Source organism: Bactrocera tryoni, chromosome 4 (assembly GCF_016617805.1).
Source record: "Bactrocera tryoni isolate S06 chromosome 4, CSIRO_BtryS06_freeze2, whole genome shotgun sequence".
Lineage (NCBI taxonomy): Eukaryota > Metazoa > Arthropoda > Insecta > Diptera > Tephritidae > Bactrocera > Bactrocera tryoni.
In genome coordinates, this window is record NC_052502.1 from 36,304,033 (window position 1) to 36,331,640 (window position 27,608).

Genomic DNA, 27,608 nt, shown 5'->3' on the forward strand with positions numbered 1-27,608 from the left:
GGCTTATGTACCATTGTAAGCAATTAAAAACACCTCCGCAATCATATTTGGCATCTACTAAAATAAAATACGAATTCACCATATACTAACATCGAAGGATTCACTTAAAGAGGCCATTCGTACAGAATGAGCACATATAACTCCTGAGCAGACATCTAACTTAGTTGGAATACATCGAGAATTACGCATGCGTATTTGAAAAAAATCCATCTTGTAATGAAAATTGCGACTTTAAAAATCTAGCAATTCCCAGTTCACTTAAAAATATATATATTAAATATAATAGAAAAGCACTGTCATTATGAGTAGGCTGCTTTCACTATTAAACCCAATTGAGTCATTGAGCGATACGAGTTGTTTGACCAAGTCGAGATAACAGATTATATTTTGAGGGTGACATGTTGATAATAGCAGTAAATATTTACTCGTATTTATTTTTTCGCAGCTAACACAAACTCTTTAGACCTCTTTTACTCTAGCCGTCAATTGTCAAAACGATAGACAGTAAAGGACAAGAAGAGAAGTTATTTTGAAACCTTTTATTTTCTAAAGAACTGGAATGGAATGGAATTCCATGTAAAATTTAAATATGTACTAACATCAGTTTCAAGTAACTGACGATATTTTTATCAAATTTTTGGAATTTTAAATCTACTTTTTTGAGCTTTGATCCACAATTATAGAAAGGGCGCAGAGAGACTGATTGGAATTTGTATGTAAAGTTTAAAAACGTATCTGAGCCAAATTCAGGTATTCTTCTTCATCTATAATTTCTCAACAAATATCAGCTTTTTTCCATCATTCAACCAACCAAATTTTTCCCAATATAAAAACAAAATCTATCAATGAAATTTAGAGCCTAAAAACGTAAAGACCGATAGTCAATTAAATCGCGATTACTGTAATTATTTTGGATTACTAGGCCATCAGTCATGACTCTCTATGAGTTAATTTATTACTTATTACAACAAAACTGCAACTCATTACAAATTTAGTTCAAAAATGCCCATGGCTTCCCTCATCGCAATTTTTCTTCGGTCTCGGCTGCCAGCCGATCGCGTCAACGCAACTTTTATGGATGTACATAAGTATATCCGGCCGCACATTGAGTCCCCGACGCATTTACATTCATTAACACTTTGAGAGCTTTGAATTCTGTCAGCATGGCAATTGCAAAATGCAGTCGAAACTATCAACACCTTGCAAATAATTTTTAGCGTATGCAAGCAAATGAGCAGCGAAATGACTTCTAGTTCGACTTTAAACTATGGAACTAGTGGCGTATTTACTTCTCACATTTGAGTCAATATACTATAGTATACTAACGCTAAAAGTGAATTTCAAATTATTTAATAGTACAAATGTCATAATATTTTTTGGTGTTCGTGTTTCTAAATATAAAGTATGATGTTTGTTTTAGTAAATTTTTGTTTATTTTTCAAAACATATTCGCTTCAATATTTTTAGTTTTATTAACAGTCACATCGTCACTTTGTCCAAATCTCCTTATAACAATCATTTAAGTATGCGCGTGTGACTCAAACTTGTTTTTGTTGTATATACATTTGCCATTTAATGCTTTTTATTGCATTTTTTATATTTATCCCGCTTTCTGTTTTGCTCGGCAGCAACTTAAGCACCCGTTGGGTGTCAGCGCTGCGTCATGCACCTGTTCAAGGTTGCCGAAATTTATGTTTGATTGCAAGCAATATACGCTGTGATTGATTTAATTCAAAATACACCTATATAATTCTTATTATTTATTTGCGTGTTTAGTGTTTTATTTATTTTCATGCACAGACGGACCTATGCCATAGAAATATTAAGGATTTGATGTACATACATATATACTTGTACATACTATGTATGTAAATATGTTAGGGTAAGCCAAAAAAAAAATTGCCTATCGAGCTTTTGATTTAAAATTAAAAATAAAAAAAAATATCACTCAAATCAGGATTTTTAGCTTAATTTTGAAAGGCGTCGGTGAGCATTTGAAATTTACCATAAAAATAAGACGTTTTTTTCAATTTTTTGGTGTTTTTTTTAACAAAAAATAATAAAGTGGTTAAAAAATATTGTTTATAATCTATATTTAGCAAGAATAATTTCCTATAATCATTCCTAAAACCATCTACCTCCGAAGGATTTTTATCAGATCAAACTACCGTATATTAAAAGACTTTAAAAAGTAAACAAAAAAACAAAAAACAAAAATGGGCAAATGTGTGATTAATTATTATTTACAGAAAATTATAAACAATATTTTTTAACTATTTTATTTTATTTTTTGTGAAATGTGAATATTTGTAATAAAGATAAAACACTACAAATACTTAAAAAATAAAAAAATCCCATGAAGTAGATTTTGGTAGGAAATTCAATGCTCTACAATGATCCGCAAAGAAAAAAGTACCCTAAACGATTTTTTTTAAAGAAGACAAATTTTTCACGTACTATTTTCTATATGGAAGACTTTGAGTGCTCAACGACACCTTTTCAAATTAATTATACAGTTAGAATTTTCAAAAAAATCTAATTTTTTAATTTTATTTTCTTAATGGACATATATTTAAGAACACACACAGAAAATTTCCGATGAATATTTTCGAAGTTACACGCGAATTTGAAAAGGCTTTTCAGAGTGCTTGGAAGTACAATGTCAAATTTTAAGCCCGATTTCCTCAAAATGGTGTTTTCAAAGTCAGTGACCAACATTACTCGAAAACGGCACAACCGATTATTCTCATATTTTAATACGGGCTTCTTAAATATATTTTTTAGTAATTAATCGAAGATTAATATTTAATATAAATATTTTTTTATAAACAGTTTAAGGGCGATTTGTTTTTTTAGAAACCGCGATTTTGTTAAGAAATTTTATTTTGCTTATTCTTTCGATTAATTACTAGATTTAATATTACTTTAACGAAATCTGTTTTTTTTTAATTTCAGAGAGTTCTGTTCAGATATATAGTGGTCACCGCAAAACGTCTGTTTTGAAAGGAGTTCCCGGAGATCAGTTGTAATTCATTTTCAAATAAATATTTTTACTAATACTAAATCTTAAAATATAGTTAAAAAATACCATACTATGTGTATAAATTATTGGATAAATAACTTTAAAAGTTTTCTCAGAAAAAAAAGGTGGAAAATTCGCTTTTTTCGGCCTTCTAACTGTATATAATCCCTTAAGCTAAGCATCCTGACTTGCAAGGATCTTTCTTCTCTATATACCTATATGTAAGTTCATTTTAATACACAAATTCGATATACTATATATTAAATATAATATTCTGTGGCTCACCTTAATCTAGGTATATTCGCACAAATGAGCTCATGCCCTCGAGTCATTTCAGTTTCGTGCTTTTATTTATATTTATGATTTTTTTCTGTATATAAACAAATAAAATGTAGGAGAAATTTACGACAGTGCTTTGCTTGATTCTTTCTATTCGCTATTTCTTTCAATTATACTCATTCCGCAAAGCGTTCTAGCTTGTTTAATAAAATTGCATGTGTGTATGTGCTTACGTAGCTGTCATATTTTTAAATGCAGTATTCAAATGACAAGTAAGATGACACCATCCCACAAACATTTACCGCAAAGCTAAAATCGTAGCCAACAACAAGCATTCCACGATTATTAGCATGTTCACGATGCAATGCATGCTTGCCCTGTAGGAAAATTTTTCACAGTGAATTTGATAATTGGCAAATTTTGAGCAAGGATTTTATAAATCGCATATTAAAGGACAAGTGACGTAATTTTCATTAAAAAAACCCGCTGTTTTATAGGATTCGATCGACCGCTGTTAACATTTTGAATCCAACTTGAAAATGTCCGAATGCGAAAGAACTCTTCTGCTAAATTCTTAAATACACTTTTCTGGATTAGAATAGTAAAGAAGGAACTCGCATAAAATAAAATCATGATTTCCATGCCATTAAAAATGAATAGAAGAGAATAAGAAAACGATGAGAGTTGAGTAAGATATATAAAGTTCATTTAATCTCATCTTTAATCAGTTCGTAAGTACTGTAAGTTTGAAAAAATTAAAAGCGAAACCGTTACTAACGAATTTTCCTACTGGCTGCCAGAAGATCTAAAAGTTGCGCGATTTGTTTACAAATTTATATAAAGTATCTACATAAATTAGTGCCCATATTCACCCACTTGTGTGCTCGTTAGATTTGTCATTGAACTTAATACGCTGTGAAATCTATGATGCACATCCATTATATAAATCTTACGCTTAGATTTTACGAGAGTTCAACGGTAAACACTAGTGATATGCATAAATTAAATGGTATGTTTAGTATATTTTTTATTTTCATATGACTAGATTAGTACTTAAGACCTTTTCTCACTTCTTTGACTCTTATTATAGAGATGATATACTTGAAAACTATCTTTCTAATCCGAGTAAAATGGAAGTTTAATTTCATTCTTAAATCTACCGGTCAATTATATTAGAGATAAATCAGGGTTTGCTTCAGTTATGTAGACCCAACTATAATGGGAACGGATATAGCATTCGTCGTTCAGATCAACGTTCAGCCAGACTTTTAACAGAAATTATCAAGGCGCATCATAACCACTGTTTCGACTTCCCGGAAGCTAAACATTGCAAAAAACGTCGTTTGGTACTATTTAAATAAGATTGATTATAAAAAGAAGCTTGATGTATGGGTGCCACACAATTTAGCACAAGAAACCTCATAAACGAACTTCCAGCTGCAGATCGCCGCTAAATGAAATCGTTCTTTGGGGGGGTGACTTATGAGAACGGCAAGCGAAACAGTTGTAGTCAAATCTCGGTGAGCCGGAGCAAACGATGGCGAAATTAGAATTTACGGTTAGCACGGTTTTGCTATGTTTTCGGTGGTATTAGCAGAGAATCATCCACCATGAGCTACTCCCCTACGTCCAAACTCTTTATTGGGACCTGTATTGGCAAGAAATTGAACCGTATGAAGAAGGCAATCACTAAGAAAGAGTCAACTTTGATCAATAGGGAGGAATATTTGTTCTTGAAATATCTACTGTAAAGCCAAATGAGCTCAAATGGCCTTATATAAGAAGTGGGTGTGATTGGTGTGCAATTTAATTTATGAGCTGTGCCAAGTGACTGTAATCAGAATGCTCCGTTTCGTGATTTATCCATCACATTTTAAATTTAGGAATATTTGTAACGTTAAAACACGAATGAATTGAAGAAGTTTTCTGGATTTGTCAAAAGTTGTTTTTATGATCTCTTGTGCAAACGTATTGCCTTACATAATAGGTATATAGTACATATTTTTGCAAGATGAAAAAGAATTTTATAATCTGAACAGCTTAAGCCGGTACACATTAGCAGCGAAATCGTTGCGAACGTTGGAAAAGGCTTACGATGATTCACGGCCTACGAATGGTACAAAGCCTTCAAAAACGGTCGAGTGGTCGTTGAAGACATGTCTCGTTCTGAAAGACCTTCGACCTCTTCAATTGACGAAAATTTAAAAAAAAAAAAAGTGAAGAATATGGTGGTTTGAAAATCGGCAGGCAAGAATGGAGATAACAAGAGAGCTCAAAATCTCTCGCCAGACCGTTCGAATGATTTTGGTGGATATTTTGGAAATTAAACGCGTTCTTGCTCGACTTGTCCCGATAAAGCAGAATTTTTTTCAAAAAGAGTACGATTCTGACCGCATTTAAAACCAAAAAGGCAATGAATAGCATAGATCAATCACTGTATTCATATACTTATTTGGCTAAGATCGAAGGATAAAACATAATTCGACGAACGGGCGGAAGGCAATCCCAAAAAGTACTTATGAAAAGTACTTATGTTTCGAGGACTGCAAAAATCGTTGGCGTAAGTGTATTACATCTGGTGGAGATTGCTTTGAAGACGACAAAATGAATATTGCTGAATAATTTATTATTATGCGTTTTATTTACAATTTCCGGGTACTTTTTTGTCACAATGTACGCATATCTATATCTACAAGCACGAACTTAATCGCCCAGTTGAGTGCTATAAACTTTATATGAAATATTATTTTAATCTTAGTAAACGCCTGAGTACAATGTCATAATATCTTACTCATGGCATCTTAACCTTTGGCTAGGCAAAAAGGCAAATGTCAAGCAATAAACAAAATGTTATGCGATAATTTTGTTTGCTTTTTAACAAAGAGTGTGCGCTTTCGCTGAAATGAATTGCAAAAGTGTTTAATGCAAAGAGCAGTGCAGTAAATATCAAATTAGTATGTACATACATATGTGTATACAATCTATGTAGAAATATAAGCATGAATATGTACATATGTATGCAGGATATGTAGATACACATACCCATCTATTTATGTATGTAATAGTGTCCATATAAGTCATATATTGGCAGAAACATGAATAAAAATAAATATGTGTAAAACATTCATACACACATATACTTATGTATATACACATGTATATGTCAATAGTTGCTTTTATGCATGCGCATACATATGTTTACAAGCGCATAACTGCATAATTGCATAAAAACAAAAGTTGTTTTCATTGAATGCCCGCCACAGAAGAAAATGTGCAAACAAGCAAGCAAATTTCATTTGTCTTTTTTGCATTACTTCATTCATTTTGCAACGAAAAAGAAGTGAAAATGCATTATTTCTTGTAATTGCGTGGTTTCATATCTACATCTACCATACATAACACACATACATACATAGGTGTATATATGTGAACGATCCATTAACTGATTTAATGTTGTACATTTTTACGTAACTTTATTAGAAACATAAAAGAAATAAATGTTCTTTTCCATAAAAAAATATGAAAAATAGAAAACAACAATAGCAAACACAATAAAAAAAGCTTTGGCTGCATTCCATTCGGAGGAACTTGATTTTGATCGTTCAGTTTGTATCGCTGCTATATGCTATAGTAGACCGATATCGGAGATTCTCAGAAATGAGAAGCGTCTTGGGTAGAAAGAGACGTGTGCAAAATTTCAGATCCATATCTCAAAAATTTAGGCGAGTCCATCACGTTCGCGTATATATGTAAGTATATGTCTAAGTCGACTCAACTCATCACATTGATCAATTAGTTATAGATACATATACATATATATTTTATAGGGTATCCAACGTTACGACCGAGTTCAGGGTATAATAAATTAACAACCATAATGTAAAAGGCAGATGGGTTACCTTTGCCGATATATCAGCATTGGATACTAAAACAGAGCTTTTCTTTGAGGAAGCCTACTGTGGCCAGTGTACTCGAAAAGGCAATTGACAATTTTAAGGAATCTAAAATTATTTAATAACTTCGAAGGCAAATATTTCGGCTAACATCGAAAAGTGAAAAAATTGCTTTCTTACTTATGACTCAATTTCTCAAAAAAAAATCGTTTGGTATAAACACTGGGTTCTGCAGTGTAGAAACAATAAGTTCTTAAAATATTTGGTATGAAATGAACGTTTCTTTTTTAGAAAATGAAATACTAATTTTGAATAGGAAAGCAAACAAAATGTATTCAAATATTGAACATTGTTTTTTACACATTTTGACCACCTTTCTGGCGATTTGTGGTTACCATGCCAATAGAAATATTCGTCTTTTGAAACAAACCAACTAGACAACAAATTTTCGACTTCTGCGTAGGAATCGAAGTGCTGCTCAACCAATCCGTGTGCCATATATGAAAACAAATGGTAATCAAAAGGGTCCAAGTGTGGTGAATACGGCGGGTGGGTAGCAGCTCCCAGCCAAGTACTTCGATTGTATCCTTAATCGATTTTGCTTTGTGAGCGGGTGCATTGTCGTATAACAAAACTACTTTGCCGTTTCTTCAAGCCCATTCTGATCTTTTTTCGATCAAGGCAGGGTTCTAATTGAAGCTCAGCATTTCCCTGATTTAAACAGTACTATCTACTAAATAAAGGGTTGAGGTTGATAGTAACCGATAATATATTGGGTGGTCCAAAAAGTCTTTTCGTATTTTGTCAATTGATGCGTTGCAGTCCTATATCTCCAGTGCTACCAATCACATTGTGTCATACTATATAGTGTTGCAAAGGTGAGATTTTAAACTTCAATTAACAAAAACAAAAATTAAATTTGGGGAAGTTGAAAAAAAGTTGCAGCTGTTCAAAAATGAGTGAAAATAATGAAGAAATTCGCTATATTTTGAAATTTTTGTTTAAATAAAAAAGGGAAGAATGTCACGCAAGCCACCAACGAAATGTGTGAAATTTACGAAGACGGTGCTGGAAATTTCGATATGGAAGATGCACCTCGCTCTGGTCGACTTTTCGGTGAAAAAGTAGATATATAATGGAAAAGATTGACCAGGACCGTCACATAAGCAGCCATGACATTGCTAAGGAACTTAACATTCATCATCAAACGATTTTAAACCATTTAAAAAAGGCTGGCTACAAAAAAAAGCTCGATGTTTGGGTACCACATGAATTGTCTGTGAAAAATTTAATGGGCGGAATTAACATCTGCGATTCTTTGCTGAAACGAAATGAAATCGAACGATTTCTGAAGCGAATTGTAACAGGAGACGAAAAGTGGATCAAATACGACAATAATGTGCGAAAAAGATCATGGTTCAAGCAAAAAATGGTCGCAAAGCCAGGATCGACGCCTCTAAAGGTTATGCTGTTTGGTGGTATTGGAAAGGAATCATACACTATGAGCTGCTCCAGCCTGGTCGAATGATTGATTCTACATTTTACTGTCAACAACAATCGAAAAAAAACGGCCAGAACTGATCAACAGAAAGAGCTTCCGTTTCCATAAGGATAACGCTAGACCAAACACATCTTTGATGGCTCGCCAAAAACTGGGAGAGCTTGGCTGGGATGTTTTGATGCACCCACTATATAGCCTGACCTTGCACCATCGGACTACCATTTGTTTTGGTCAATGCAGAATGGAGTAAAGTTGGCTTCAAGAGAAGCCTGTGAAAATTACTTCGCCGAGAAACCAGAAAAGTTTTACACTGATGGAAAAATGTCTCTAGCGGCAAAATGGCAAAAAGTGGTCGACCAAAATGGTACATATTTGTTTCATTAAAGTTCATTATAGATATAAAAAAATAATGAATAATGATGATGTTAGGGGGCGCGATTTAATTTAGATAGACATAATTTATATATGTATATGTGTATATACAAACATATTCATAGATTTAAATTTTTTATAAAATTCACATAACGCATAAATACCCAGCCACGCATAAGTGGGACAAACGAGAGCTGAAGTCAAGAGTTAATTAACCTTTTGACTGTCACGAAAATCGCAGGGCAGCTGACAATTGTCACTTCTCAAGCTTTTGCTATTACATAAATACTATTTACAATATATGGTAGAAAATATATTTTATTTCAGTTATGTGATGAATGCCCAAATTGTATAATCTTTACTTAAAACGAATAAAATATTTATAATTTTTGTTTAGAGAAATTTAATATTTCATATTTTCTGAAAGTCATCGTGGGTAATTTGTAACTACGGGAATTTCACAGAAAAAGAACTCAGCACTTGAAATCAATACTAGTCATATAAACACATAAATGATTTATTGGCCCATTGACTTATTACCCATTCCTATGGCGCTCTTCTGCACACTTTGCCAATGATATTAGATATTTCTGTTTAATTATTGCACTCCACCCGGATTTCCAAAGTAAACGTTTACCAATGCAATCGGGTGGTTGTTAAAGAAGTGAAAGTATTCGGCGTTTAGGTTCAATGCCGTCGGCGCACCCTATCATGAGTGAGTTATGGCCATCAGAGCGATAAATGCTTAGTTGTCGTAAAACGGGGGAAGGAAGAGAGCGGGGAAAAAACTAAAGCTATGGAACTATGTAGTACATGAAATCAATAATATTTGATGAGTTATTATAATTTTTTTTCTAATCAATTTTATGCAGTAAACACGGCGTATAAGTAACTTCTTTAAGGTAAAAATCTCTCTCTTTCTCCTTCGGATATACGAGGTCATATAATATATCTTACATATACTTGTAGCCCCATATATGTATATTCGAAAGTAGAAATTTAATACAAACGGTTCACATCATACAATAAATTATTAAAAAATCGTTAGCCAACTAAAACAGCTGACATGAAGGACTCTTTTAAATTTGAATGAGTATAACGGTACGTATGTAGTTTTGAGAATTATACACTGAATACAGAGTGCGGCATCTTTTATATCGGAAAGCGTTGAATAACTTTTGACACTTACTAATCATTTAAGTTGGTTATTTAAGCTTTGGAAACTTCACTCTGATTTTGATCGGTCAGTTTGAAAGCCAGCTATAAGATATAGTGGTCCGATCTGAAAAATATCTTCGGGGATTGTAGCGATGCCTTGGATAATAACATCTGCCAAATTTCGTGAAGATTCCTCGATAAGTAAAAGAATCTCCATACAAGGACTTGAGTTTGACCTACATATTTATATGCGGTCAGATCTGAACAATTTCTACCGAGATTGTATTGTTACCTTGGACAATAGCGTTACTCAGAAGAAGTGTCTCCTGGGTTATCTGAAAACCAATTTGGATTCAGAAGACATCGGTCCACATTAGACGCAGTCGGAAAAGTGACGGGCATTGCGGCCAAAGCCATAAAAGGCACCAGATGGAAGCATGGCATACAGAATATATGCAATGAGACCGTAGCGAAAATTAAAGACTGGCTACGAAAACTAAGCTGCAGCTTGCCGGTGAAAACTCAGAGGAAGTGCTTATCACGAGCAGAAAAAAGCTAGAAACGGTCACCCTGAAAATTGATGGCTATAACGTTGTAACGCAAAATTCATTGAGATACCCTGGCGTTATGATCGATACAATTTCAAGGCGCACATTGGAAGAGCCTGCGGTAAGACGGTTACAGTGACTGTGGTGTTGTCGAGAATTACGGCTAACGTTGGTAGAAGAGTCTTTGTCCCGGTTTTGCTTAATGTTGCTTGTGTGTTTATAACAGGGCACGAAACGATTGCTATCACATCTGGTTTATGTGGATATTGTGGCTTCTGAGTAAAGTAGAGTCTATTGTAAAACAAAAGCCATGAATGGATACCTAACACGGCTGACTAGCGCAAAAAGGAGAGAAATACAAGTCTCGATAAGTGGCAAAAGCAATGGCATGCGGCAGATAAACGAAGACGGACATATAATCTAATTAAGAATGTAACAGCATGGATTGACAGACAATACGGTGAGACAGACTTCTATTTCACACAGTTCTTATCGGGCTATGGCTGTTTCCGGGAATATCTGAACAAATTTGGCCACAATGACGAAACACAATGTTCCTTCTGCGGAAATGCCGCAGAAAACGCATAGCACACTTTTTTCTCCTGCTTGAGGTATGTAGTGGAGAGAACTACCATAGAAGAACTAACAAACGAAAGGATGACGCCCGACAATATAGTAAGCACATACTGCGATCAGAGCTGGTGTGGGCTAAAATGAAAGAGTGGGCCGCAATAGCATTCCAAGAACAAAGATGGATTTTAAGTAATTGAATGTTTACATATCAACATAAATACTTGTCGCATTCTGTACCCTGTACACACGGTGCATGTAAGTGGTTATGAATCGATTTTCGCTCAATAACAATACTAGATACTCGCATATTGATACAGGAGTACGATGTATACATTTTCTCTTAGAAAGTGAAATCAATGAATAAAAAATCAAATAACCGAATAGAAGTTTGTTTGTATATACATATACATACATATATGTACGTATGTACTCGTGTTTGTTACGACTTTGTTTTTGGTATAGACTGATTGCTTTTAAATAGCTGAAATTATGGACAATTATTGGCAATTTTCCTATAGTGAATGATACCTGTACCTAAGCGGAACATATGTATACTGAGGTACATAAAAATTACAAAAATAATGGCTTACGGTCAGTCAGTTAAACTGCTTATCTGAGATGTGGACATTGGCTCCGATAAGGGAACATAAACGTAACTTGTGTTTTCTTGTAAAAACTTGTTAGAGAAGAATCACATAATTTCACGAAATAAGGCAAAAACTAAAGAAATGGGAAAGTTTTACTTTGATCATTAGGTTCTCTACAATTTCAATACAAGTTTATCAGCAAGTACTGAATATATTATAGAAATAACGGGGTTTTCAATAGGGACGTTTCAAAAGTAGACCGATATATTTTCTGTTTTGAAATTTCTCTTCAGTAAGGTTTGCCATTCCATTATGAAAAGATATACGATCCAGCAACGTGTCGAAATTATTAAAATTTACTACCGAAATTCGGAGTCAATGACCTAAATTTTAAGAGCACTACTCCAATTTATGGTCGTCATAATCGTCCTGTCAGACACAGTACAAACTGCTTCCGCGCCAGTGACTTAAGGAGTGTCGAGAATATCGCTGCTGCTAGCGTATCAATTGAGGAAGACCCAAATCAGTCTCTCACACGTCGTTCTCAAGCATTAGGAATCTCTTTGGCGTCATTGTGGCGAATTTCGCGAAAAGATCTTGGCTTATAAGATAAAATTGACGCAAGAACTGAAGCCGCCTCGTCGAATGTTCGTGAATTGGGCTAAGCAACAACTTGATAATAATTCCGATTTTCATCGAAAAATCTTCTTCAGGGATGAGAGTCATTTTTTCTTCATCAATATGCAAAATATGCGTTATTGGTCAGCCAGCAACCCACACCCACACATCGCTACTGCTCAATGATACTTGAATATTTTTGGCCCGAATTGAATGATACGGACTTGGACAATATTTGGTTCCCAAGTTTGACCGCTCAGGTCGTACAATTTGACGACGTTACACTATTTCCTCTGGAGCTACGATTGCTGAATCGTCCGATTTATGCTTGAAAACCGCCGAAAATTGGGTTCAGCGTCTGGACTTCTGCTAGCGTGCCCGTGGTGGCCATGCAAAAGAAATCGGGTTTCATACATAATGGCATCGAACGTCCTTTCACAGGAACATAGAATTTCATTGATATCCAAAACCGTTTTTGTTTTATTAAAAAAAAACTTTTGTAGCTCCTTTTAAAAACCCCGTTATATAGTAACGGCTATTTTCAACCACAAAGAACAGTATTATCGCAGTTAAGAAAACCAAAACTACACCAAATCACAAATAAACTCAGATAAGGAAACACCCTCATGTTAACTCACATTTTCAGAATATTTCAATAATTTTTCGAATTAGTGAGAGCTTACCTAAGATTTTTTAAAATGTTTAATATATTGCAGAATCATTTCATACATCATTGTGGTATAAGCATTCCCGAACTATTTCAGACCATTCAGAAAACTTTCTATCTGCCCACTTATACAACATAAAAAAAAGACAAAAAAACTTCAAACACACCCAAAATTTGACTACTTCATTTGCTTAAGCACTAATTTCTCACTTCACTTCTTTTTCAAAATTTTCTGATGGAAAAAGAATGTGCATATTTTTTTGTCGCCAATGAGACAAACATTTAAATATAATTTTTGTGTGTAGCACCAACGAAAATGTGCCATACCACTGGCCACCTAAATACAAATGGTATATATGTATATATTTAAATACATATTTATCCATGAAAGCACATACACATATATATGTATATGTATATATCACATATACTATATTTTCATTAGATCAGCCAGGCAAGGCAACACAACTGACCATGGAAACACCTGTTAGTCGACCACTAGATAATATATAAACATATACATATGTACTTGAAGTATATAAATATATACTAATATATGCACATTGTTTTGTATATACTATATTTAGAATTCAAATTTCCTATTAACAAAGTACTTTTAGTCAGAATAAATAAATATAAAGAAAAAACATATGGGCAACGCCCGCAATATGCAAATGACGCGATGCAAAGATAGTAAATTTGGTCATTTACGAAACAAATGGAGTATGAAATTTACATATTAAAGTTTATCGGAAATTAAATAGCACATTCCTAGCGTTTTTTGTTAAAAAAGTTACAAAAATACGTGTAATTTCAGACTTTTAAAACTCTAATACATATGTAGGCATATGTACATTAGGGCAAGCCAAAAAAGTAACCTAAAGAATACATTGGTTGAAAAATATTTAAACGAGGCTTGTCTTTTATATTTCACGATTAGAGAATAGAAAAAAATATTAATAATCGAAAATAGCTTTATCATTTTAAAAATATTCTATACATTTTGCATGAGTTTGAACCAATTGCCGAGCACTTTTGCCACTCCGATTGTGGTATTCCCAAAACATGCATTCTGAACGCATCAACCGCCTCTTCAGGCGTCGAAAAACGTTGACGTCTTAGTTTATTTTTCCCCTAGAGGAATAACAGAAGAAGTTATTCGATGCCAGGTCAGGACTACACAGTGGATCACTCATCACATCGATGTTTTAAGTGAAGAGAGTTCCGTATTCAGCGGTTGGTTTTTTCTTGAAAGTGAACTGGCAAACTAATTGCTTTGTATTACTCGGAATTTACTGTTCTGTGGTGGTAGGTTGCGATAAGTCCAGTTTTTGTCAAGAAAATATCGAATCATTTGCTTGGAAGTGCTTCGTAGTCGTACAGCTTTTGTGGAATTCGGCACATATGGAAACAACCATATAGACGTGTTTCGAATCACCGCTGTCGTATTTTTTTAACATTCCTCTCTTTAAGCGATTGACAAATAGTGTGGGAGAACCACTTTTTTACATTGAAATGTTCATGCAATAATAGTGTTAGTCCAGTCCTACAGTTGTATCAATCGCATGATAGATCACATGACAATCGAGCAATATCGGTCAGTTGTAAAAAATAATCGCACGAAAATATTCGCGATTTAATTGTATTTTTTGGCGCAGATGAATATTCTAAGTTACTGTAATGAACACAAACACTCTGGTATGTCAAAACTTTCTGAGTATGTATAACATCAAAAATACCAAACTTTACAATTTAGTTGTGAGTTTCCAGATTGCAACATTAGTGTTGCCAAATCCCAAAATATAAAAGGCAACCTACGTATGTATATAGAGAAAAAATATCCCGGCAATGAAAATTTTTCAGTTTAATATTAATATGTGTCAGCGAGCATTCAAAGTTGACCATATAATTAAATTTTTTTCATTAGAAATACACTGACTTTAAACCGTTTAGTATAACATGTATTACATTGCGGTTTTCATACTTAAAAAATCTGTCTTAGTGGAATTATATTGAAAAGCTTAAAACAAGTGAAAAAAATCAAATTTAATCACATTTAATTTTGTGAATTATTTTTAAGCCAACAGCTTGTAGAATATCAAATAAATCGCTACATGTTACTAGAATCGAGTTAAAAAAAATTTTATTTTTTATGCTCACATTTATATCTAATCAACGTTTGCTTCGATGCTATGTGGTTAACCAAATTTCTTCTCTTATATTAATTTTCTCAGGAATCTTTTTGAAAGCCAGTAATTTTCTATATTAATACCAGAGACAAAGATAGTACAAAAAAGTGAAATTCGTGGGCCACAGAACAAAAGTTTTGAGCTGTACGAAGGATGCATACAGCTGTTGACAGCTAATTAGAAACGCTCCTTTTTTGTATGTGGCTGATGAGTATAATTTTTTTACAAAGAATAAAGTACACGAATGAATTTCTGACAGAGGAAATTTGAGTTGTCAGTTCAAATAATTAATTTCAATGCAATCAGAATCCAAAATATCTCTTTCTAATAGCTTTCAACGACATTGTCTTGGCGACAAAGTCATTTAAAGCACGAAAACTTGTTTATGTAAATAGAATTATACTCCACAAACAATGCCATATTATTATAATTTTCATAAACATATGTGTATGAATGTACATAGTTTTTTTTTTCCTCAAAATAACTTGGTAATAAATAAATATGTACATTTGTCTGTGAATATGCATAAAAATGTTTAAATAAACAAAAGAGCACTTATTAAATACAACGCTCACAATAACAACTCCTCGTACAAATTTGAAGCTGAACTATGTAAATTAATTTATTCGTGTTGAATAAAATAAAAATATATGCTTTTATTGAGTGTAAAATATATAAGGTCTAGTAAAAAGAAATACATTATTTTTCATATAGATGGCTTTAGTAATATGTATCTCGCGTTCAATAAGCAAAAAATAGTAAAACTTCTTCATAATTTTAAAATTCTTAATTTATTCTTGAAATCTTGGGCCCAAATGATTACAAAATGATTTTCATTGATCCTTCCGATATTCCAGCGATGCCAGTAAGATACCTGACTGCTAATCATGGATTCTTAAGCACCAATTCCTTTATTTTATTGACGTATTGATCGTCAATTCAAATGGATTTTCGCGCGAAATTAAAATTAAAAAGTCTTACTAGTTTTTGCCCACAGTGGTACATATTGTATTTCTTTACTTGTCCACTAATTTCATATTATTAATGACTTTAGGATTTGATAACACAAAATTGCTCAAAGTTGAAAACTTTTTTACTTATCTATCTGAGTAAAAAATGAGGTAATTCATCAATTACGAATAAAGCTCATTTTCACCTAGGAAAACGCCAAAAAGATTAAAAAAGGTTTACAATTAAATACAAATTACACAAAACGAAAAAAATTTAAAAAAAATAGGTTTGTGTGTCATATGCATGCAAATATGTTTGTAACTTTTGGTACAAAACGTGCAGAGTTTGCACGAAAAAAAATGAACAGTTGTCACTTATGTGAACACTGTACTTTTCGGCACATGATAGAGATTTGCTCATTTAGATAAGCTTATGTACAAATATGTTATGAACATTAGGGTGGATACACTAAAAAAAATTTTTAATTGCCGCAAAGTCATTGATATTAAGTAAAGTTAGCCTGAATGCTGCTAAAAGCTGTGTGTTCTATTTAATTCCAATCTTGCGTTAAGTTTGGTACACCCTTTATATAGTTAAGCACTCAATGGATATAAAAATTTAATATACGGCATATTAGAATCAATTATATTCAAAAAAATTTAGTATGTGAGTAGCTCATTAAAATTCTATAATCAATTACCATTCTACCTTTGTTTCATTGAGCCAATATAATGTTAACAAATTTGTTCCACCTTAATAAATTTATATCATTACCTGCACATGTACATACATACATATGTTTACGGTTTGGTATATAGTATATATTCTAGTGAACATAAGATATCCGATTTCATTTTTAGGTTATTGCAAACAGAATTTCAGATAATACTTCAATGAAAAGTGGATTTTTCTTTGTTTTAGATAGCACCTTTGTCGGCAATAACATTTACACATTCAAGTTACGTTAATGATTCATTTTGTACATACATTTATACTCTAAATAGCTTTGAATGCGCAGTTAACACTAGCAAGTTGACATCCACACTCAGTTCTTTCGAAACCCTATTACGTCAAAATTTACACACCTCGGAAGGAAATGAAATTTAATGATTCAGCACCTCATTGGATAAGGGAAAGTTACGAAATTTATTAAAGCTAACCGAAAAAATGCATAAAGTGCTTTAAGGGGTTACATGGGTTAACGGGTTCCAAAAAATCGATTTCTTTTCGTCTTATTAAGCCTCACACCTTTCGTAAGCCCAAATGTTCTGTCAAAATGCGATAAATCGATGTTTTGGAGATGTTAAATTCCATTTCCATGAATTTCAATGATGATTTCGGCTGATTTTTGATGAATTTCGATGGAATTTCCGCCATAAACTTGTTTCATCAATTGAAACGTTTCGGGCAAAGTTTTACTAATTTTAAAACAAAATTTAATGTTGGCTCTTTGTTCGAAGCTCATTTTCGCGCCGATAACACAAACATACTGACACTTGAAACTCTCACTGGACAATCGATAAAGATAGCAGATTCTAACGCACCAGTCGACATATAGATGGCGGAATCAGGGGGCGCTAGATTCAGAAAGTCCTGTTTACTTTGGAACGCACCTTGTAGTTTCGGTTGGCAAGATTTCTCGAGAAATAGTCAATTCATCTTCATGAAATTTTACACAGGCCACGAGATACCAAGGAAACCCATGTAACCTCTTAATTACTTTGAACAATAATTTCGTGAAGATAAAATGTCAAATAAAAAGTTTTCCTACACTAAAAAAAATAATTTTGATCGATTAATTGGTATGACAGCTATATTCTATGGGGGTCAATCAGAGTAATCTGCTCGGGGAATGTAGCGTTTCCTTGCACAATCACCTATGGCAAATTTCGTGAAGGCATCCGGTCAAATAAAAAATTGTTTGTCTTGTCTTGATCTGGATCGATCAGTTTGTATGGCAGCTATATGCTATGGTGGTTCAATCTGAACAATTTCTTCGGAGATTGCATTTTTGCCTCAGATAATAACCCGTGCCAAATTTCGGGAAGATATATCTTAAAATGAAAAAGTTTTCAATGCATGTAGGCTATAGTTGATCTAATTTTTGCGGTGCTGATAAATGAGCATTTTCATGGGTAGAAAGGGACGTGTCCAAAAGCTCAGATCAATACCTCAAACATTGAGGGACTACTTCGCGTACATGCAAACGGAAAACAGATCGACATGGCTAAAATCACTAAGCTTGTCACGCTATTCATACTATACATACATATGTACATATATATACACATACTTTATAGGGACCCTGACGTTTCATTCTAGATGTTACAAACTTCGTGGTAAACTTAACATACCCCCTTCAAAGTATAAAAACAAGCAATAGCTAGTTCTCCCTAAAACCGCAGCCGAACAATAGAAACGATCATCACTTGCAAGAATTAAAGCGCGTCATTTAAACGTACCCGGACCGCAAATTTTTATTTAATCAGTTCATAAAGTATTTTTCAGTTTCAAATAATAAAACACCAAAAATCTAATTTTTTTCTTTTTAAATTTTTTAACTTTATAGCAACAGTTTGAGAAAAAAAATTAAATTCGTAATGTTATCGCAGCAGAGAAATAGTTCTTATCAATCGAAACTAAACCGCGCAACACCTGTTTGCTTTATTCAAAAACTTGTTTATACTACATACATATGTACATAGGTACAAGTAAAGGACAGGAACGTCGTAAAAGAGGTGAGGCAAATTACACTTTCTACGCGCTGATTCAATGCAACGTTGTGTACGTCATTTTATGTATAGTACATATAACATATGCATAATTAAATATTTATAAAAGTGATTAGTTACTTACGAATTGTACAAGTTTCAATATGCCGGGCACTGTCGTAAAGTATTCGATATTGATTTTCAGTGCGCTCAGGCCACCGCCACCGCTGGGTGCAGTTGTTTGTGAGGTAGTGGTGCGTTCAACGGTAACTACTGTTTCCACCATTTTTAATGAATTTGTTTTTTTCGCTGCTTTCTTTTAATAAAACTTCGATGCAAAAGTGGGTACACTTAGGTTAACTAGAAAATAATATCACAAAAGAAAAGGGAGTTTCTTTTAGATTAAAAGCGGCAAGGTTTCGAATTTGCTGTAGTTTTTTGTTTTTGTTTTTATTTTTTGTAATTGTTTTTGTTTTACGCATTTATTAGAGATTCACTGACGCGCAACTTTCGCTCTTTCAATTTAAATTATTCGTACTATACCCTGCATATATTTCATATGCATACATACATACATATGTAATTATATATCTACACACAGACACATTTGTATGCATATGAATTTGTAGTAATCGACGTATGTATGTGTAGCTAATAGCATATAGTCTCACTGCTTAGTCGTAACTAACGGTTTGTAGAGTTTTTATTTGAGCTTTAAGTTGGTTTTAGACAATGAACTCCACTGTAGCGTGATCGCGGTTCAAAACAAAATCAAGTAAGCGCGCAAAAAGACGGCCGGTCAAGATATGGATGTATATAGAGCACGCACACACTAACTAACTAGTTTGTAACTAAATGGGAATGACTGGGCCAGCAGGCACAACAACAGGAGCAAACTGGCTAACACACTCTCGGTTAACTAGTATTTTAGACAAGACGAAAGGAATGCTAAAAACCGCAAAATAATGTGTATACGACTTGAGAAAATTATCATAAATAACTTGTGTATATGTATCTTCTGTATTAATTTAAATGGTTTTTGGAAATTCCTTACGTCTTGTACTACAGTTTTCTTCACAAAAAATTACTTTAAAAAAAGTTGTTCGAAATGCAAAGTGCACTTTTTCACACTGCCAAAACAACACTAGGCCACTTGTTAACTAAACACACACAAACACACGTGCGTATGTATATGTATGCATTCCCTATAACCCTTTCCAATGCGCTTCTACCGTTTTAACACTTTTCTTTAACACTCACCGTTCCGGACCGATCTTAATCGTTTGAACGCGTTATTGCAACTGATTGTTGATGGTGTTGAAGCCACTAGCCGCTAGCCGCGGCTATAAGCTATTTCAGAGTTTGGACAACCTCTCTAAGTCAAATTGTGTCGTGGGCAACTGTTGCTCATTTCGCTTCGCTTGTTTTCGGCTGTGCCGCTCTCGTTCAACTAGAGTGGAGTGGGGCAATATCAGTTTTATTTTATTAATTTATATATATGTTTATGCATTGTTTGTTTTGTAGTTCAACTTTTCGCTGCACTTACCTTTATGTGAGACTCCGTGAATTCGTTGCATCGGTGAGATTGAAATTGCTTTGGCATTCCGCAGCGAACTGAATGTTTTCGCTTTTAGCTGATATCACTGCGCCAAACGAGAGCTCTATGTAAAAAAGCAAGGCGTTATTGAGATTTTGTTAGAATAATATTTCTCATATTTCTACTAAATTTACACTAAGCAACAAAATAGAAAAAAAATTTCTAACGAAATGTGAATATTCGAAATTTTTAAATAAAAAATAAAACTTGTATTAGAAAGCTGTACGTACCTAGCAGCGTATAATCGAAGTTGCGTTTGGTTCTATCTTGCAAATGTTTCTGCGGTCCAGTTGCTTAAGTATCACCGCCGTCCTCTACGTTCTACGTCTGGTACGTGTCGGTTTTTCGCAGCAACCCAATCAGGCATGAAGATCCACTAAACAAGATTGGTTCTTCCTTGCTGAAGCATCTGCGGTCTAGTTCCTTCTATATTGCCGACATCCTCTTCTTTCCGTAGCACGTTGCCTGTTTTTACATCTCAACTGTTTCCTAGTATGAAGTGCATTCTGCAGCAACCCAATCAGGAATCAAGATTATTAACTGAGTTCACAATAAGAGTTTGAGTTATTTTTGCTGAAGCATCAGCGGGCCAATTCCTTCGGTTCAGCCGTCTTTCTCCTCTTTATCTTTAGATTAAGCTATCGAAAGCTCTCTGATTGTCCCTCGATATGTGTCAGAATATCGAGAAAGCTAGACCAATTAAAGCCTGTTTTATTTTCGGTCCAGCAAAAAATATTTCCTTGTACTAGTGAAGATATCCACAAAAAAAAGACGCTCCATACGTCTTTGTTATGCGATTAAGAGCTTGTATATTTCATTGTTTGGACGATTCGCCACTCTCCAAAGAGAATTGGGGAATAGCAGAGAGTTTTTATAAGGTAGCATATTAGCCAATACAAGTTCAAGTCTTTCAGATATAAAAATTCGACCGAAATTTGAAAAAAAAGCCAGTTCATGGAATGCAATAGTAAACAGATATTATATTATATTATAGTATATTATATTATTATTATTATATTATATTATATTATATTATATTATATTATATTATATTATATTATATTATATTATATTATATTATATTATATTATATATATTATATTATATTATATTATATTATATTATATTATATTATATTATTGAGCCCTCCATGAGCTCCTGAGTAGAGGAGAATGTCTCTCACTCACCAATACACAGGTTCAGACACCCCTACGCTTTCAACTTTTGACAATGGCTTTAAAGGCCGCATGGAAATCGCGCTGAACCGGTAGTTCAGGCGGAAACCTTGTTTTTTAATGTGCTTGTAGGACTCCTCATCGATACCGACGATGATTTTCAGACTTGAGTCCTCAATGTCGCTGGTAATTATTTGCCAAGCCTTGGGATAGATTCCCTTATTTTGCCCTCTTAAAAGACCTAAGGCGAAGTCCACAGATTTATGGGCGCTATTGTGTAGACGTGATCTCATTTTGTACATCCGTGGTATCTCTTCCCCTCTTCTCGCACTGAGCAATGGACCTTCCCACCCCTCAAGCTTCGGAGCAACCTCCGCCAGCCAGGTGGCGGTCTCTTCAGTCTGGCAGTCTACAAGTTACAGTCCCGACCTAAAACACACTCCGCAAAAGCAGAGAGCGTGTTTCCATGCCTTGTACACCTCGTCTATGATTTTATCTGCAAGTACAGTAAGTTGTTGTGGATCCATTGCTTCCACAGGATAATTGAGAGGTAGCACGGCTATCCGAATGCCTGTTTTTGGAACAGTGTTTTGCTCTTCTTTCAACTGCGTCGGCTGTTGATGCAGATTCTGTTTCTGCTTTTTTAGGCTGGGTAACTCCTCTGGTGTTATCTTGCGTTTCTCAGCATCATCTTTTCTATCTTGATAAGGCGCGCACCCGCCTACCACCCTGCTCGGGATTGCGGTGACTGGGATTCTTTTCTCTACCGCTGGCGTAATTTTATTCCTGCCCAACGCAAGCTCATTTGCCTCCTCAGACGATTTTCCCGCTTGCAGATGCCTGAAGTACCACTTGACGGTAGCACCACTCATTCCCACTTTGCGGGAATCGTTCAGCCCTCCAGGCTTGCCTCCCCTTTTCCCCTTCCTCTTCCTCTTCCCCTTAGACGCCATTCCGGTACAGGGCCGGTGTGATTCTACTGATTTTGAGCACGGTATTGTTGTGCTAGAGGACGGTATTGTTGTGCTAGAGGACGGTATTGTGGTGTTCTCTTCACCATCATTCTTCGCGTTGGACGTGGTTACGGCGAGCGATTCACAAAGTATACCTACCGAGGCCCCACTGGTAGAGGGCATATCGTCATCCCTCGTTTGCTCTTCGGAGGGCGATCGTTTTTCTCCCGAAAAAACGTTTAGGAAACGGGATTCATTAGCAACCGACGAGGGCATAACGTCATCTCTCGCTTGTTCCTCGGATAGCGATCGGTTTTCTTCCGAAAAAGTGTTCGGGAAACGGGATTCATTAGCAACCGACGGGCTGTATTCGGTGTTTTTGTTATTATTATTATCGTCCTTACTGTTGTTTGAGTTTTGGTTGTTTTCGTTGTAATTCATCTTGCTTTTACGTATACCAACTGACATATCAAATTTCTGAAAGCATTAAAGAATACGCTAACAGTAGAAAAAAAGAAAGAAGCAAGCAAGGAAGGACCAAATCCAGCTGCAGGTGCAGCCCAAGTAGATGGTACTAAGCCTATTTTCAAACTTTTTCTATGTTTTTCTTCATGGGACCTACAGCCTTTATGTTAAATTGAATGCCTCTGACGTTTTGCGTTAGAGTTCTTACCTTTCTTTATTTTTTTATATTATACGTAATCTGTAAAACAATAGGGAGAGTATAAAAAGGACGTTATTCAAAGGTATTTATATATTTCTTGACTTTCGGGAAGTAGCGCCTCAATTTTATCTATGATCAGGCCACATACTAAAAAAAATATTCCCTGGGTTTCATTAAGGTGCCACATACAATCACCAATCATATGGAATAAAGTCAGTCGGATGTTCGAAAATCCTGGTAATAGTTATATGAGGGCTAGGTCAAGTTTTCGCTTAAATTTATCTATTCTAGGCACAAAGCTATACTGTTATGTTACTTCCTGTGACGAATGCGAGCTCTGAACGGTATTTTTGGACACATCGCCACATAAAAACGTGGCTGACGACAAACATGCTTCAAGATACATAGATTGATCGGCCTGGCATTGCTGCACACCTAAACATTATAAACCCGTCAGCAATGCTGAGCATTGAAAAATTGGATTTTGAAAGCGCATTAAAAACTAAACTTTTCTACAGAAAACTGAGAGTTTGTAATTTTTCTGCAAAATATCTTGTCGCGCGATAATACTTGTACAAATGGATGTATGTAAGTATTATTAATAAATTGAATGTTTGTAAGTATTATTAATAAATTAAGTCATTTTGCATTTAATTTCTTTTTTACTCATTTCAGGATTTCAATGAGAAGTCAACGTAAAGTTGCGGAAAAATGACAAAAAGTGATCGACCAAAATGTACATATTTGTTTATTTATTTATTATTATAAACATAAAAAAATATGTTAAAGTTTGATTAGAAATGCGAAAAGACTTTTTCGACTACCCAATATATTAAGATCTTTTTAATTCTTAAAATAATTACGAAGAATTATATGACACCTTCAGAACAAAACCCACCTTCAATTGTAACTAAACAGACAACAACAAAATTAATTATATGGTAAAGGTAATTTAAACGTGCAAAAAATCTACAGTATTCCAAAAGTTTAAAACAAATTCAATACAACAGGGTTTTTCGTAATTCTAATGCTCTTAACACAAAAACTTTCACCTAAACAATAGTATAGAAAGAAGAGTTATCTAAACTGCATGGCATTATTGATAAAATGTTATAATGAAATGACATAATGTTCAACATACCTGGTTCTTTAGGCAACAAGTAGATCCTGTTCCATTATTTTAAAACTATATTTAACACAATTCAATAAGAATTTTTCATACCCATCGTTGTTTTCACTGTAACTAATAAAGCGCGATTGCAATAATTAAACATTAACAATGTTGACTACGTTAGCACATTAATTTGTATTAATTCGCGCAGGCTTATATATTATATTAAAGTCTATTTGTATATGTACACATGTATGTAAAAATGTACCGCAACAACTTTATATTATATATGTATACTATAAAAACGATAGGAATATTTTTACACGTGGTTATACACTGTTGAATCCATTTTTAATGTAAAATAAAAAGAAATATTAATAATATACAGTTATTTATTATAAGGTAATACATTCACTTTTACACATACATAAATATAAAAATACTGGTATGTTTTTCAAATAAATTCCCCTTGTGGCGTATGTGTGCATATATCAAACATAAACATATGATTAACAAAGAACTATGGCAACTCTATAAAGTAAACATTCGTACCGTGACGGGGAAAATAAATTTACGCACAGAAAATCGCTACAGAAAAACTGTAGTACTTTTACTTTACGTTACGTTTCACCGACTAAGTTAGTAATAAATATTTACTAATATGGATAATCTAAAATTAATAGGACTAGTGAAACAACACGAATATCTCTTTAACAAATATGACAAGGATTTTAAGAATGTAGACAAAAAAAAGACCACTTGGCAGCGGATAGCTCGCGAGATGGGCATTAATGGTAAACAAGCGAGTTAATAAAACAATGTAATTTATTTATATTACATATTTATATTTGTTTTGTATTTTGTTCTTATGCAGAATCAATTTGTATACGTCGTTGGTCAAATTTACGTGACAGATTCGCAAGAGAAAGCAGGAGAATGACTGCACTTATAAATAATGATATGACAACAACACATATCTGGCCTCTATATGATGATATGGAGTTTTTAAGGCCTCATATAATACCGAGAGCGTAATAATCAGTAGTTGAAATATGTTTTCGTTATTAAATATTATATTATAATTTGTATTCAAGGATTCGAGCGATTCCAAATTTTGGGCTGAAAGCTTTTGAAGAAAATAGCAACGGTGATCAAGAGACATATATCGTGGAACAAGATGATACTGCCGACTGTAATTATGTGAATACAGATCCATTCCAGTTTAAAGCTGCGGATTCACTAATGTCAGAGCATGAGATGGAACACGAAGAGGTTGAAGAGCTTCTTCCAAACGAATCGCAATATTCAACGTCGCAATCAAAAAACCAGATCACTGGCAGGACAAATGAACTAAAAGAGTCTCAACCGAATTCGTCAAAATTTGCAAATCAACAAATAAACGGAAAACTACAACAACCTCAATCTGACGTTGAGTTCGAGATAAAGTCTGCTTTGGGGATGTTTAAACAAGTATGTGGTGAAATAAAAACAACGCGTCACCGAAATCCTGCTGTACAAGGTTTCGGTCAAATGATTGTGGAAACTATAAGCAGTATGAGTGAGCGGAAACAAGCACTGGCTATGCAAAAAGTTACTGAAATAGTAATGAACATTAAAATGGAGGAAGCGGACGACTTATAATAAAGAAATTCTTATTGTGTGACAGTATACATATTTATGATTAATTTAAGGTTTAGTGTATAAAATCAATAAAATATAAGTTAATTTTTCATCCATTGTCTATCAATAATGCAGATGTGACGCCATTGACGAAGAACGGCAATTTTTCTTAAAATTTCTTATCTGAATCATATGAATTAACTCGCTTAATGTTTAAATGTCTGCATTAAATTGTTACATTCATATATTAAAATATTGAAAACAAAATCATAACACGTATTTTTTACAAACATTGACAAGCGAGCTGTTTTACTTTTTTAAAAACTGATAACTTTCTACTTAAATAAACATTTTGAATTATATATACATACATTCCGATAAGTTACATTTTAGATTTGCTTTATCTTTCGCGACACCGTAAATAATTTATAAGCTGCAAATCTCTAACCATTAAGGTGACTCTACGCGCATGCAATGCTAATAAATTAGCATCTTCCAAACGGCCCTCAATATACGCTTCAGTGGCTGTCTGGAGAGCTTCAAAAGCGGTTTGAGTTATATATTGAACATTCGTATCTAAACTCATTAAAATTTCACGTACAATACGAGAAAACGATGCACGGGGTATCATAAAATCCACACGATTTACTAGTAGTTTATAACTTTTCACAAAGTTTCGATTCGGAACGCCTTTTCTGTTGCGCTTCACTAACTTAACTGTCATAGGCCGTTGTATAGGATCAATTTGACTTGACTCCCCCATACTTTGAAAGTTTCTTCCACTGTGTTGTGCTAAATCATTCCCGTGGGAACGTTGTCCTTTTGAAATGTTCGTTCGTAGGTGGCTGTGAGTGCGCTGATCAACTCTTTCTAAAACTTGGTCCACTTCGCTACTAGTATCTGAATCACCTAAATCTGTTGCCGGACGCCTTGGTGATTTTCTCAATGATGAAGTCTTGTTCTTAAATGATTTGGGTCCCGGTTTAATAGGTGGTCGCATACTGTTGAAGCTAATATAGTGGTAAACCCAATCAATGAAAGCTCATTAAATTAAATTTTAAAACAAACCTCAGATAATTGGCTAACGGAGGGAATGTATTTAAATCACTTAATTTGTCTTACAAATTCGCGCTTCACAAATTATACGACTACAGCATAAACCTACGCTACATGATAGCATTGCCAGTTGAGATAAAATTCAAGGGAAATTTTAACTTTAATTAAGAGTTTGGGCAACAAATCTTTGAATGTGTATATTCAACTGAATAATTTTGTTTAGAATAAAGGTAAACTAAAATTTTATTGTTTAAAACTATTATAAGAAATTTGAAGATTTTTTGTAAACTTAAAGAAAAAAATTCAGATAATATAATAGCAACCCTGAATCTTAGTTAAATCGTAACGTGACGTAAAAGAGAA

General features: G+C 34.0%; 4 protein-coding genes across 5 annotated transcripts in view; 1 reads left to right on the top strand and 3 right to left on the bottom strand.

Annotated features, from left to right (window-relative positions):
• The window catches only part of LOC120775008 (CKLF-like MARVEL transmembrane domain-containing protein 4), a 46,457-nt gene extending 24,843 nt beyond the window's left edge, over nt 1-21,614 (bottom strand). The window contains exons 1-4 of one of the 2 annotated variants that reach the window (XM_040104941.1): nt 20,897-21,614; nt 20,616-20,730; nt 20,330-20,519; nt 19,215-19,429 (exon numbers count right to left, since the gene is read on the bottom strand). In XM_040104941.1, coding sequence (XP_039960875.1) covers nt 19,215-19,355 — 141 coding nt within the window. In that variant the 5' untranslated portion in view covers nt 19,356-19,429; nt 20,330-20,519; nt 20,616-20,730; nt 20,897-21,614. Of the gene's footprint in view, nt 1-19,214; nt 19,430-20,157; nt 20,295-20,329; nt 20,520-20,615; nt 20,731-20,896 lie in introns of those variants that run through there. The other variant, XM_040104943.1, reaches the window with a different exon arrangement.
• Nucleotides 21,615-21,797: 183 nt separating this feature from the next.
• LOC120775908 (mediator of RNA polymerase II transcription subunit 13-like) lies at nt 21,798-24,796 on the bottom strand. Its single transcript, XM_040106299.1, has 2 exons — nt 24,600-24,796; nt 21,798-23,271 (listed from the first exon to the last, which is right to left on the bottom strand). The coding sequence occupies exon 2, from the start codon at nt 23,260-23,262 to the stop codon at nt 22,258-22,260; it is 1,005 nt and encodes a 334-aa protein (XP_039962233.1). The 5' UTR covers nt 23,263-23,271; nt 24,600-24,796; the 3' UTR covers nt 21,798-22,257.
• Nucleotides 24,797-25,064: 268 nt separating this feature from the next.
• LOC120775587 lies at nt 25,065-26,447 on the top strand. Its single transcript, XM_040105823.1, has 3 exons — nt 25,065-25,363; nt 25,444-25,600; nt 25,664-26,447. Exons 1-3 carry the CDS (start codon nt 25,231-25,233, stop codon nt 26,208-26,210), a joined length of 837 nt encoding a protein of 278 aa, XP_039961757.1. The 5' UTR covers nt 25,065-25,230; the 3' UTR covers nt 26,211-26,447.
• A 53-nt stretch (nt 26,448-26,500) lies between these two features.
• Nucleotides 26,501-27,355, bottom strand: LOC120775588 (histone H3.3 type b-like). The gene is made up of 2 exons (XM_040105824.1): nt 27,258-27,355; nt 26,501-27,199 (listed from the first exon to the last, which is right to left on the bottom strand). The coding sequence occupies exon 2, from the start codon at nt 27,187-27,189 to the stop codon at nt 26,590-26,592; it is 600 nt and encodes a 199-aa protein (XP_039961758.1). The 5' UTR covers nt 27,190-27,199; nt 27,258-27,355; the 3' UTR covers nt 26,501-26,589.
• Between the last annotated feature and the right edge of the window lie 253 nt (nt 27,356-27,608).